The following is a 14,477-nucleotide window of genomic DNA, read 5'->3' as shown; positions in this document are numbered from 1 at the left end:
AAAGCGCCCTCCCACCTCTCCGTTTGGGATACTGTGAACGTTTCAGTAATTGTCATTCTACAAGAATCTATGAATTTATTCATAGTTCTATTATCATAAAGAATGTGTATAGTCGTGAGGGCGAATCATTCAACAGATTGTGACGCTCGGTCACTCTCAGTCATGCCTTCCTATTATTGGTACATTACAGCCTCAGATGCTTTTGCGTGCGCGCACATGTACTTTCACTCACTTTCGCTTGTGGTGCATGTCAATAGACCTGAAAATGCAATATTGATGCATGTGCTGTGTTGCCGTGGCAACATGTCGCAGCCTTTAACGGCTTTTCCTCTGGGTGTCATGTTGCAGACAGACGCGCTAGTTTACAATACAAATACACTTCTTTCTTCTTTTAGCACCACAATATTATGACATATATTGAAGCTTTTCTAATTATCTTTGCGGTGTCACCCTCGCTGCATTGTTATTTTAATGCTGGACGCAGCTGCTGGCTGATTTTCCTGCAGGGAGATGCAGCGTGACCTGTTGTGTAACTGTCCTGCCCGTTCAGCAGGGCGCAAGGTGTTACACAGTGACACCCAGTGGGCAAACACCGTCATTACAGCACGGATCACAGTATGTATACTTTCCTCTTTTTTATTTACATATTACATTTGCATATTTTACACCCGTGTTTGGTAAGAAAATCAGCAGATATGTGTTATTCTTGATTTGACTTGTACATCAATCAAAGAGACCCAGCTCAAAACCCCAAGAACAACAGTTTAAAGTCATAATGTACTTTGGCAAAGCGCTGCAGTCTCACAAGACCAGGGTTTGGAACGTATAACCGATATATAGATTATGAAGATGTAATTAGTTTTGGCTCGACGCTGAACCATCTCGACTCTTTGCTGATGCAGGAAGCTTTTGAGTGAGGAGAGCAGATCAATAGCTCACAAAAAGCAGTCGTAAGGGAAAAACTGTGTGCGCAGTCGAAGCGTCTCTTCCAGGAGGGGGCGCTGCAAACAGAGGAGGCCGGGTCAACCTCGATAAAGCACAAACAGCGTCCACTCAGGTTGTCCAAGGTCTGATGGAGTCAGATCAATTACTTTAAGGTTCACACCCGAGACAGATGTGGAGAGAGAAACACCTGTGTGACGACCAGAAACAGGCGGAGGCCCTGAACGCCCCACAGGACTTCATGGTCTGCATGGAGCACCCGTCTAGTGAGTATATTCCCTTAATCTACCAGTAGGGGGCAGAAGAGGTCACAGACCAGCACCTGGAACCGACGGTGGCTCCAGCAGGGTAATTCTAATACGCCATCAAGTGTCTGGTACAGTTTCCTTCACTGCAGATCTCTTCACTTTCTATTTTTTTAATCATATAAAATACTTTCATCTTTCATTTTGCCTTTTTTCTCCATGTGGAAATATGCTGACAAAACAAGATTGCTGTTAAAGTGAGATTAAAAAAAAATACACAGAAAATGTATACAAGTACTTAATTTATTTACACAATTTCAAAATACACAAAAACAGTGGCATTACAAATGAGGAGCAAAATCTTAAGGTGGGAGAGAAAGGATTTCCCATGATTCCACAGTAAGAATAGCATCGTGGGCATGAGAGACCGTCTCCACTGCACAGTTAAAAGCAAACCTGGACAAAATAAGAAATAACTGAGAAGCAGGCATGACATACTGTTAAACTATTCTCCCACATAAAGTGTACTTGCATTTATAGTCATCATCAGTGAGACAAGTTAACCCATTGCTTTTTTTAGCGGTTTTTAAGCCCGTATGTGAAGTACATATTTTTAAGAAAACTTTCTTAGCAAGAGCTCTAATGGAGTGAGGCATTCCAAGTCCCTCCATACACTGATGTCATCACCATCCAAAGTTGTACAGCGACTAATGTGGATGTGGTAGACAGAGCAGGCACGTCCTATACACAACAGAACAATAAGTGTACAAATAACCACTACACCCCCTTCCCCTTTAACTACAATACTTTGCAATCAGTCTACCACAAAGATTCCTACTTCACACTGCCGATTTCTCATTGGTCACCTTGGCCAAATGCGTCACCCAGTCGAGTCGCCCGAGTTTCACCGCACCATTACAGTTGGGATTCTCAACACTCAGCCCGGCTCCCTCCAAAACACTCACTTCCATTTAGCCTGATGGGAAAGGTCCATTTCCTCCTTGAACTGCCCCTTTGTTGGTCTCATATGCAGATGTTGAGACATGTAGTTCCAATGTGCAGAACATCGCTGACTGACTGTAGTGGTAGCAGGATGCCCAATGATTGATCCTGATCCTCCTTTTCAAATGACAATTTCCAATAGACGCAATAAGGAACAACTATTTGGGTGACAGTTTAGACTGGCGAGCTGAACAGAGGGCTAAAATGTGCTTTGTGGTTTACAGAAACACATTGTTCAGCCCGTCCCACATGTAAAGAACACGTCTACACAATCACCACCATGAGTTTTAAAGATCTCAATGAAATTAACCGACTCCACACGTGGTCATGCAGCATAGAGGAACACTTGGAAATCAGCGTATTCCCGCCTGCATTGTCATGTGACCCTAATGGGGCCCTTCTGATGTAACCTAGAACATGGAGACAGGAGTATTGATCGAGTTTTAAGCCGTCGTCTATGGGTTCCTAGTGTTCCTCGGGCAGTAAGTCACAACAATATCAGTGATTAAAATACAAGAGATGTTCAATTTCTGCCTCGGCTGCCTGAACAGGAGAGACAACAAACTGCCACAAACTACGTCTGCTCAGCATCTATTCATCAACATTCAAGTGTTGAACAATGTCCAAGCAGGAAATGGCTGCAGGTTATGCTTGGAAACAAACATTATCAGGAAGCGGACAGTGAGATGTTAAAGTGAGTTTTGGGGGGGAGGGAGGGAAAATTCTGACCTTAACATGTTTACCCCCACCCACTTGAGCTTGTATAAGCCTACAACAGAACCACACAAACACACACAGAAGCACATCACTATGTACTGGGTTTAAAAACATCTCATCCATTCAACGTGGACAGATCGCCCTCCTCCCGACCATTTCACTACTCCATTCACAGCTTTCACAAGCAGCACACTACACCCACGACCTCAACACAGAAACAGTGTGCCGCATTGTTTTTTTAGATTTAATACATGATCCTGCTACCAGCAAACCTGAGGAGGACAAAAAAAAAAAAAAAAAAATCAAATAAACAAAACAAACAAAGAACACAACTTATACCGTATTCTGTTTCAGCTCTAAAAATAGAACATTAAAAGTCCGTTGTCCCATTTTTAAAACAAGGGGGCTCTCGCCCAGTCTGTTATGTCTAGAACTAAAACACATAGAAATGAAAAAAGGACTCTTTCGGGAGACAAAATTGTTTAGGCACTGTCCTTTTAACGTTGCCCTGATGGATCAGCATGTCTTCCTGCCCTTATAGGCCCACGTTTTATATGAAACAGCCAACAGACTTATCATTTTCTAATTTCAAATCCTTAAGAGTTCTGTCCAATCAAGCTGGTGTAATAGAACTGTTAATGCTAAAATAAGTAAAATCAAAGTTTATAAAACAAAAGAAGAAAATAAGCCAGAGGGAAAAATGACCCCGTGGCTTTATCAATGGTAAAGACAATGTAGGGAGTGTTTCCACATCTTCACTATGAGAAGAGGGAGGCTGAGGCTGCTACTTTGCCAAGCTGGTTAAGACAACCAAACTATACTGCACCCACTCCTCCTCTCTCTTCCTCTCATTCTCTCTCTCTCACACACACATACATACACACACACCTGGTTGTGCACCTCTTCCACCATCGAGTGACTTGTGTGCAAAAGGATTCGGCAGTCCTCTGTGTCAAATAAAGAGTCCTTTGTGTAAGTGTGTATGTGTGTGTGCTGCCGGTGGTGCATGTTCAGGCCTCCTTGGTGCACACGTGGATGACAGGGCTTCACCGTGGAGCTGCAGACTGGAGGCCACTGGGAGTGACCCGGGACAAAGCCTGTGGGCGAAGAAATGGTCAATTTATGTTGACAATAACCTGGATAACAACAAAAAAATAAATTAATCTGCCAGTCTAGATAATGCCATGTTTGTCTCTGATCCTATTAATTAAAGGTAAAGAGATTTAAGTAAAACTTCTGTAATTCTTCGATCTTGGTGAACTGGATTATGGGTAATAAAACACTGTTTTGAGTTTAAAATGCAATAATAAACCAGACACAGCAAAATTCGACATGAACAACAAATAACAGTTTAATATCAACTTGATTATTCACTAGATCCTTGGTGTCATGCCGTATTCTCCTAGGAATTTTAAAGTATATTGGCCTGGCATTCAAATTTAATTTAAAAAGGCACAATGTAATTAAAATTAGGATTCAAATCCATATGAAATATGGGATTTGCATTAAACACCACTTCCCTTTGGTGGTCAACAGGCCTTGATTTAATGAATGTTGGCCGTTACTCTTTTTGACCCCCCCCCCCCCCCCCCCCCCCCGGAGACTGAAGGTAAGAATAATGAAAAAGAACAAAGGTCCTTCGGAACTCATTTAAAAAAGCAGAAAGGAGCTGGTACCAGGAGGATGGTAGAGAATATTCTAACACCCAGGAGAAAACCAAATATTATTCACTCTCATCTCATTTTTGCTTATTAGCATCTCATATTAGCTTCTGCTGGTTCCAGATGGCTGCGACGCATCACTTAATTGTCTATCATAGGAAAGAGCACAAATGTGTTTCAACTGAACCAGGAAGTGCTTGTTCTTTCACACCGCTTGAAACAAAATAGGAACTGACGGTACTTCCAGTCTATACTGCTGTTCCTATACAATACATTATTCTCCTCGTCCTTTTTAAATGATGTGCTTTACCTGTGATGTGGACATGCGGGATGTGTCTTGGCGTCCTGTCAGGTCCGAGGAGGAAATGTTTACAGGTGCCCCACGATGAAGACGCATGCTCACTTTCCTCTCCTTCTCCAAGCCTTGAATAAACAGTCAAACCAGGATCATGAGTAAACAGGAGACGCGAGGCTAACATGTGAACAACTTGTCTTATATAAGAAAACTAGGCCGAAAGTCTAAACTCAAAGCAAAATTACAGTAAACACTGGTTTACAAGGTACCATTTTTCCTTCTCCAATATAATTAGATATTTACCGTAATTTTCGGACTACAGAGCGCACCTGATTAAAAGCCGCATAATCTAATTTTAGAAAGAAAATCAATTTTGTACTTATACAAGCCGCACTGGATTTTAAGCCGCAGGTATCCCACGTAGTAATGTGAAAAATTAGATCAAAAACATTCAGTACCGGTAGATGTTTTTATTACCGTAAGAGACGAGTCACTGACGAGTGACAGACAGGTAAGAAACAACAGCCACTCTTTTCACTTGTATGTTTATACAGAGACATTAAATCCAATTTTCATCACGTCAGAATTTTTTAACTTTTCTTTTAATTTAATCCGCTTAGCAACATAAATATATTGTACCGGTAAATGCTTTTTTTTCTAACGGTGTCTGTAATGCAGCTACCTTGAAATATACGTTTGTATCAGCTACACACTAATAACGTTGTTTATGCTTTTTTACTCAAACAATGAACAATCTAAAACTCCCCGATGGCCCACCTCTAAAATCTTCTATTTTCATCGCCGTGGCGATTGCTTTTGCCTTCCGTCTGATTTGTACAGCGTAAACACCGCGGCCACCTGCTCTCTGTGTGTTGACCCAGTCTTCCAGAACATTTTCAAACTTGGGTCACCTGCGATGTTTACGTCTAAGAGCTTTTGTCATCTTTTGGATCAGTTCTTCAGGCGGGCGTCTCCACCTTCTCACCATTGATTACCGTAATGCCAAGATTACGCGTCAGCTCGATTTCCTTCTTCAACCGCCAGAGTGATCGCTTTTAACTTAAAAGCCGCATCATATGCTTTTCTTCTAGTATTTTCCACGTTGATGAGGGTTTAGTAAAAATGACTGATTCACAATAGTTGTGATAGTGCGCCACGAAAAAACCCATAAATAAGCCGCACCATAGAATAAGCCGCAATGTTTAAAGTGTAGGAAAAAAAGTAGCGGCTTATAGTCCGTAAATTACGGTATATAAGAGTTTACTGACCTGTGTGTGAGGTGGGGTTTAGCGGTGAGGGGGCTGCAACATCCTGTGCTGCCCTGGCCCTTCCTGAGGCCGAGGCCATGCCTCTGGCTCCAGGGTTCCTGCCATGTCTCAGCCTCTCCTCCCGCTCCCGACGCTCTCTCTCTGCATCCTCTGCGGCCCTGTTGGCTCCCTGAAACAAAGATGAAACGGAGGGCTGAGAAAGATTTCTCTACATTACCAGCGAGTATGAAAGGTATTAGCCAAGATTGGTGTTTAAGTAGGCTTTATACCATCAGGACTGAGCAGTGACGTGAGGGAGCAATATGTCTATTTAAATAACTTGTTCATTTCAAGTATACTTCAACATCTTTTATATATATATATTTATATGTTTTATAGATACGAGTTCAAATCTCAATCAGGACAAAACAAAATATCTTAAGAAAAAAATAATTGGCCCAACACGTTAACTTCCACGTTAACTTCCCATAATTAAATTACTTTAATGTAATTAAATTACTTTAATGTAATTTAATTATCTTTACATTTCTTTGTATAATTCATAATTAAGATTCAAGACTTTATTATATAAACTTTATATATAGTGACAGAACTCAAAAAAATCTACAAAGACATGAAAACAAACTAATTTAAACTACTGACTTATGACTAGTTTGGTGTTTGCTTACTAAGAGCAAAACAAATGTGTGTCTCGTTGGTTTAAATGTGTGTTTTACATCATTGTGGCATTTAAATCATGAGCCTGTCTTGATGTGATGGACCATAAAGTTATTTGAACCTTGAATCATTAGATTGGAACATTGTCACTATCAAACAAACCCATCGATGGAGGCAAATGCCTTTGAAGGAAAAGACACAGACATCTGCCAATATCTGCAACGGAGGAATCCGCAACAAAGTTTCAAAGCCAGATTGATTGGATCAGTGAATTAAGACATTACAGCCGATCACACAAATGGTTCAAAATGTAAAATACTGGCTGTTGCGATAAAGCTGATCGGATCAGAGGAAAGCCTAAGGCCACATGTGAAGCGCCTGGTAGAAGTAGTGAGTGGTTTAAAAAGAATGTATTCATTTGCCATTATTTTCTAATGTGATTTCTAAGCTGTGTTGATACATTACTTACAAATTTGAGCATGTTCCAGTCAAATACATAGTCATAGGAGAAGCCTTGTCTGTGGAAGAGGTTCCTGAACAGTTGGCGGAGGTATGAGTAGTCTGGCTTGTCATCGAAACGCAGGGAGCGGCAGAAGTTCAGGTATGTAGCAAACTCAGCTGTGGCAAACAAAAACAACAAGCATGACGTAAAAACTTAGTGACTTCTATCTTAAAATGAAAAATCCTAAAGAAAAAAGCAGGCTTAACCTACATGGGTATCCCTTGCAAAGGACCTCAATAGGCGTGGACATTTTCTTCTCACTGATGCGCTCATACTTCTGCCTCTTTGTGGCAGCTTTGAGGCCTTGCCAGGGCAGAGACCCCAGATTGAAGTACATGAGGACATATCCCAGAGACTCTAGGTCATCTCGTCTGGATTGCTCTGTGGACATAGATGGGGCAATATCAGATCTGCAGCCAGGGGGTCTGTCGGGAGAGAGCACCGAGACAAAAAGAAAAAAAAACAGTACTTACCAATTCCCAGATGTGTGTTGATTGAGGCGTAGCGGGCCGTCCCGGTGAGATTCTTGTTCTCACGGTAGGGAATATGCTGGTGTGTGCGAGCATCACGGTATTTCTTGGCCAAACCAAAGTCGATAATGTAGACGAGATTGCCCTTTTTGCCCAGTCCCATGAGAAAGTTGTCTGGCTTCACATCTCTGTGGATGAAGTTCTTGGAGTGGATGTATTCAATTCGACTGATCTAAAAGCAGAAGAGATTCCAAGTCAGATACAGCAGTGATGAGTAGTCCAAACTAGAATCTTGTCCTGATAAATACTGAGCTCTTACGAAAGTAAAAAAACAACAACAACAAAAAACAAATCCAGCAACATTTTCTCACCATCTGGTCCGCCAGCAGCAGAACTGTCTTGAGGCTGAACTTCCGGGAGCAGAAGTTGAACAGATCTTCCAGACTGGGCCCCAGGAGCTCCATCACCATCACATTGTAGTCACCCTCAGCCCCACACCACTTTATTGTTGGGATACCCACTGGAAAGGAAAGTGTTAAATGTAATTTACCGGTAGATATGTAGCACTAATGTAGCCACTTAACAAATAAACTTTCTTACAGGATGGTTGAAATTTGTAATAATGTGTAGCTGACTTCTTACTTCAATATTGTATACATGCGTACACATATGTCTATAATGTATTCAGTGTAATGAACGAGTTGAACACTAGAACATTTCAGTGCTCAATACAGTGCAATAAATCTATGCCAAGAATAAATGATTAATGTGTGTCACACTAAAAGTTATTTGGACGACACAGTTCTGGCTCGAACCACATTTTTGTGCCAAGTGACACAGCAGATGAACACATATTTCTCCCGGACTGCAATGCAGATTAATGCACGGAGGCTGGTGTGATATTCTCTTAGGAGAGAAACAGCCCGCAATCTAGGACTGTATAACAGAGTGCCCATGTCTTCCTGACACACAGGACGAATGCTGAAGCTGGCTGGTTCAGTAGGATCTGTTAACAGGCTGAAGTTGGTATGACGAAGAGACCATCTGGCATTTCCTTCTACAGGCAGACCGCTAGTCAATGTAAGTGCTCAGCACCTTGCACTGCACAGACATACTGCCTCAGCTATTTATACACGCACACAAATGCAAATATATCCCACAGTCTAGGTCAGCTCCCATGCTCCAAATGAAGCTAACTGCAATGGAGAGAGACTATAAAGCCGTGTATGCAGTCAGATGCTTATTTCTGCTTTGCTAGCAGTCAAATGAATGATTTTACTTTTCCTAAATGCAACAATTATGGTTTGAAATGTTTGCCAGCTAGAATGACTATGTCAGTTTTCCTCTCACACTAACACAGTTCACAACCAAATTAGAACCTAAAGCAAAGTACAGGGATACTTCAGAAAACCCTTATCCAGAAAGCTCAAGACCTCAGACTGGGGTTAAGGTTCACCTTCCAACAAGACAATGACTGGACAGACAGCCAAGACAACACGGGGGGTGGCTTAGAGATCATCTGAATGTCCTTGGATGGACCAGCCAGAGCCCCAATCAAACACCTCAGTAGACAGCTGTAAACAGCTGTAAACAGCTGTCTACTGAGGGTTTCAATCCAACCCGACAGAGTGGATCTGTAAAGACAGGCTTAGTAAAGCAAAGGGGTTCAAAAATGTCTGCACTCTGCAAGCATTCTAATTATTTGTGGTGTTAACACTTTGTGTTTACAAGAACAAGTACTGGGCTAATTATAACATTGGTTAAAAAAAAAAGTCTGTTGTCATCAGTAGTATAAAATTGAGTGTATATGCTACTGGCCAACACATAGAAATAATGACCCATTAGGTACTTTCCAAAATCCAAACAGTTTCACACTCCGCACAAATGCCAGGATTAAATATACATTACCTCCACCCTGCATCATCTTATAGATTTTGCTCTCAATGTGGAGCTGTGGATGTTTGGTCTTGACACATTCCAACTTGATGGCCACCTCCTCTCCAACAGAGATGTCCGTGCCTGGAAAGAAAGAAAAAACAGACAGAGCAATTACTTTCTGGGGTGAACTAAAGAATAATGACATGTTAGCCTTTATGAGCAGGACGTACACCAGCAGTGTATTAGCTAGCACCCATGCAGGGCAAAATGACTAAGTCCTATATGTCAATATCACAAATTGACCAAATAACATGACAGTAAGTGGTTTAACAACAATATATAACAAATCTGTCTTGTTATTTAGTTATTAAAGTGTCTGAGGCCTGCCCAGCACGCCTTTCGTGCAGGCAAAATACCCAATTATGGTTATCAAGTCTGGCTCCATCTGTATAAACAGAGCCGAACGAAAACTTGGTTACATAAGCCCCAACCCCACCCTCCTCCCTTTCATTCACTCTCTCACTCACTCTCTCACCCAGACACACACACACACACACACACACCACACACACACACACAGATGTCGCCTAACAGCGGCACCAATGGAGTACCATTGATCTCTCTGTATGATGTCATCTGTGCAGGCACACCACCAGAAACAGACCCAATCAATGCCACCATGTTGTGATAAGAACCCAACACCTAACTTAAAACTAAAATCCCGTAAAGCCTCTCCTGTTGGGTGCAGGGTGCTACTGCAGCAATGCAGGAAAACAAGTTATTGCAACAGCTACTTCAAAGCTCCCTGGTCACACCCTGGATCAAGCTTATTTGCATGTTGATGTACAGCCAGACAGCATGTTTTATTTACTCTTACTCACGGAAGCGTAAAAGTAAGACTTCCACTTTGACTACAGGTCCACTACAAGTTACTAAAAAACATTACATGCACACTGAGGCTTATGCTTGGTTGTGTAATAAAAATTGTTGGAAAAAAAGCCCATCCGCTGCATACTCGGAACATTATATTCCAGCGTGCTGTGAGTGTGCTCTCCCCCCACCAGAACATGTTCCAACAGATCCCGAGAAATGGAAAATATCATGAAACTTGACAGAATTCTGTGGACGACCCATACAAGTAGGGGTGAATGTTTTTGTAAATCATGACAATTAAGGGGGTTTGGGAAATGTAGTCACAAAAAACTAGTCAAACTTGGACAACTAGTCTTAGCTAAACAACGGTAAAGCCCTCATCTTGCCCAACAACCAGGCTATGCTGGTAATCTCACCACTCCACCAGTCCACTCTTTCCATTACTTCTGTTGCTGTTCCTGCAAGGTTACCATGGCAGGATTTGAGTTTTCTGGGTAAGTTTTGTAGCGACCACCCTGGTAAAGTCTACAAATATATAAATAATAAAAGGAGAGCAATGGGAGTTTTGCAACCAAGAATATTTCTCAACTCCACATTTTTAGGAAAAGCAGCTCTTCCAGCTGACATCACCCACTTTAGTGGCAAACCCCCCCCAGAAAATCTCTTACACAATCACAGGAGAAAGCAGGAGGGCAGTGACAACCAGACACTAGTTTAAAAAGTGAGTCACAGCCAGCAGGTTTGATATCTGCCAACGCATGTCTTGTGTTTTCAGTTACTCCGGCAGCTGTCACGCAGCTCACTTGTTGACACTTACATAAGGCAACCCTCCCCTTGTGCACACACTGGTTGAACAGTTTCAGTTTAACAAGACACCACATGCACAATATCAGTTACATAAATCCCCATCAAACAGGTACCTGCCCTTTGTTGGAGGATTCCTCAGCAAATACGAGAAGAGCAGGTTACATAATGACATGTGGCTTTTCGAGGAGCTAACGATTACCGCAGCCTCATTAATATGAATCTAAGTTGGGGCGGGACTTCCATTCTAGTGGGGTGTTAGCAAAACAGGGCACATCTGGAGCGAGCTTGGCCAAACACGTGTGGAGAAACCCGAGAAATATGGAGGAACTTGTTAAAGTGTCTCTGGGTGTTTCTGAGTGTGGTTGTGAAAGTCTGTACATGACTTTGGTGTTTACTTCATGCGCGCTCACTCAACACTTGCATTGAGCCATACAGAGGAGGAGATCGGGCAGGGAGTCTCTCTGAACCCCCAGCCATGTGGAGAACTATGTAATGCATACTTTGTGGTCATGACTACCACAGGAACACTTTGTACTGAGAGGACAGGAACCAATGCAAAGAGTCACATCCTCTCCTTGAGCCAATAATGGAATATGATGCTGACAAACCTGTGGCCCGGTCTGAGACTTCCAGTGTGGGGGATTGGATGCAGGAGAGCCACACTGTTCTGGATGATTAACAGTTACATCACATTAGTCAACAGGCTTTGGGAGGACATGGAAGTGCTTAATAGGCAGGCGGCTGCCAGATTACATTACCAGTTTAATCAGAAGTGTGCTGAAATCAAATGGAAATCGAGTGATCAGGTACAGAGCTGATCCTAAATTCCTATTTATACAGATGTTTCAATTGTACAATACAATTTCCACTTATAAATATTGGGACTGGACCAATAAAACTCTCAATAGCATCGAGTACTCAAGTGTTTAATGATGGTTAATAGAAAACATGCATGTTGTATTGTGGACTAAAAACAAATCAATCTTGCCTTCCATCTTATACCTCATTCTACCATGACACAACCAATAAAAAAATAATATGTCAGAACTAACTTACAGGTTAATTCAAATGTGTTTAGCTCCACATTAAAATCAAGGTCATTTTACACCTGGAATCATTTATCTCTGGATATTTACTTTTGGCACTTAAAGTATGTAATTCCATTACATCCCAAGATGAGGTGATTCAAATCAGGTGAACCGCACATTATCACACCATTACCTTTAAATCAAATGGTCATTGTTTGGGTGTTTTTCTGGTTGGCTTGATTAGATATCAGACATTAGTATCGCCCAATGAGAATGGGTCATGAATTAACAATGTCTCCTGTCTTTTGTTGTTGAGATTACCAAGTGTTAAGCCTAGAAATGTGATCATCAGCTGTTCTCCAGCGTTGCCAACAGCCAATGACAGGCAGCATAGCAACCACAGGATGCATTACCATGAAGTTGAGGCCATTCAGTGGCAGTAAACAGACCTTACCTATTTAAAGTCTTCCTTACACAAATACTTATTTAAATACTGCTTACTGCGCAGTTGCACTTACACGATTAAGGCTTGTGTTTGCCCGAGTCACAATCGTTTTGTTGAAGCTGGCAGACCTCCACGTCCTAATATCTGCTACCAATCATCCATGGTAGCCATGCTAATTCCACCTAATGGGTGCTGAAGAACAGATAATGTGTGCGCCTATCAACTGGATCTCTGACTTTTGCTGTTGTGAACACTAACAATCAATTGTTTAAAAAAGAGACACCCGATCAATAAGCTTGAGCCTCGGGCTCTTTGTAAATGAACCCCAGTGACACATGAACATGCCCGGCTGTGGTAAACATGCACTTCTGTCTCCGATATTAGTCCTTCTTCACTTTAACCTCACCAGACCAGTTCCTTCACACCTCTCAAAGGCTCAAAGACACTGCAAGTCATAATCAGCTTTGACAAAAGTAGTTTATAAAAAGCATATGGTTACCACGAATAGTATAAATCATGCTTGAAGGCTCTGAAGACAAATATTGTAGTTAAATTCCTGCCCAATAACATAAAAGGCCCAAAGACTTTTAACCATTGTCCTCTGAACCAGTGAAGAACATGGAAATTGCCAATTAATAGGGTTTAAAGTATGGGATATGGTTTGTTTTGTTCTTATATACGGCAGATAGATATCTGAAAAAGGGGATGGGATAGAGGAAAAGAGGACATTAGGCTAACTTGTGTTAAAGGGTGTTGGTATTACGCTGGAGACGTCAATTTCTCAGCTTGGCGTAAACGGCCTTTTGTTGAACAATTCTACAGTGAGAATGACTGGATTGTTTTGAATATACCCCCTCAACATATCGTTTATTGCTAATTCGTGATATCAGTCTTCTTTGTATTAGCTTCCCTGCTAACAGGGCAGCAGAGGCGACCGCTGCTACCACTGAACAGCTGATTATCTGCTGGGAATGGAAAAAACGGACCATCAGCTGACAATACAGCTGCCTTTGACTGCGACTTTGCTGATTGTTATCTAAATGCAACCGGTTGACAAAGTTACCGAACTGTTACTTACCCAAGTAGATGTCTCCAAATGATCCACTTCCAATTTTTCTGCCCAGTCTGTATCTGTTTCCTACCCTTAACTCCATTGTAAGCACTCTGTTGTTGGCTAGCAAGCACACTCGCTAGCTTAAAAATTCAAAAATATATTGGAGGAAGTAAACTATTTTTGTTTAAAAACAAAACTGGCAAAACATTCGACACTTTAAAACGCCTTTGAGGGACCGTGTCTTCTGTCGTCCCTGGATGAGAGCCCTAACAATCTTTCGCCACTTGTTTTAAAATGTCACGATCCACATCTTGCGACAATACGGTGCTCCTTAAAAAGGTTGCAGTGTGTAGTTTATGCTCTCGCTGTTTTAAAAAACGACACACTTTAATTATCCGAGGATGAAGACGGATTTTGTGAAGCTATGGTTGAAGATTTCCCTCAGGTTCCTGTGTCGTTCCTCTGTTGGAAGCCTGCACGGTGAACAGCTAAGCGGCTCTGACATCACTTCCTGTCGCGTGACGACAGAGGCCCTCTCAGCGCAGAGATGACGCCAGTCGTGTCACTGCCGGCAACTGCTTACTCAACAAGGGAAAGTAACACAATTAAGCTTACGTCTGTCAGATTTAAGTC

At 41.9% G+C, this 14,477-nt stretch overlaps 1 protein-coding gene across 1 annotated transcript; it reads right to left on the bottom strand.

Annotated features, from left to right (window-relative positions):
* Positions 1 to 1,472: 1,472 nt before the first annotated feature.
* csnk1da (casein kinase 1, delta a) lies at positions 1,473 to 14,353 on the bottom strand. Its single transcript, XM_057015713.1, has 9 exons — positions 13,869 to 14,353; positions 9,668 to 9,778; positions 8,131 to 8,279; positions 7,763 to 7,991; positions 7,500 to 7,670; positions 7,257 to 7,405; positions 6,131 to 6,299; positions 4,878 to 4,990; positions 1,473 to 4,003 (listed from the first exon to the last, which is right to left on the bottom strand). Exons 1-9 carry the CDS (start codon positions 13,942 to 13,944, stop codon positions 3,953 to 3,955), a joined length of 1,218 nt encoding a protein of 405 aa, XP_056871693.1. The 5' UTR covers positions 13,945 to 14,353; the 3' UTR covers positions 1,473 to 3,952.
* Positions 14,354 to 14,477: the final 124 nt, after the last annotated feature.

Source organism: Takifugu flavidus, chromosome 18, assembly GCF_003711565.1.
Source record: "Takifugu flavidus isolate HTHZ2018 chromosome 18, ASM371156v2, whole genome shotgun sequence".
NCBI classification, from domain to species: domain Eukaryota; kingdom Metazoa; phylum Chordata; class Actinopteri; order Tetraodontiformes; family Tetraodontidae; genus Takifugu; species Takifugu flavidus.
The sequence above is the reverse complement of the archived record's forward strand: the minus strand, read 5'-3'. Positions and strand labels throughout refer to the sequence as shown.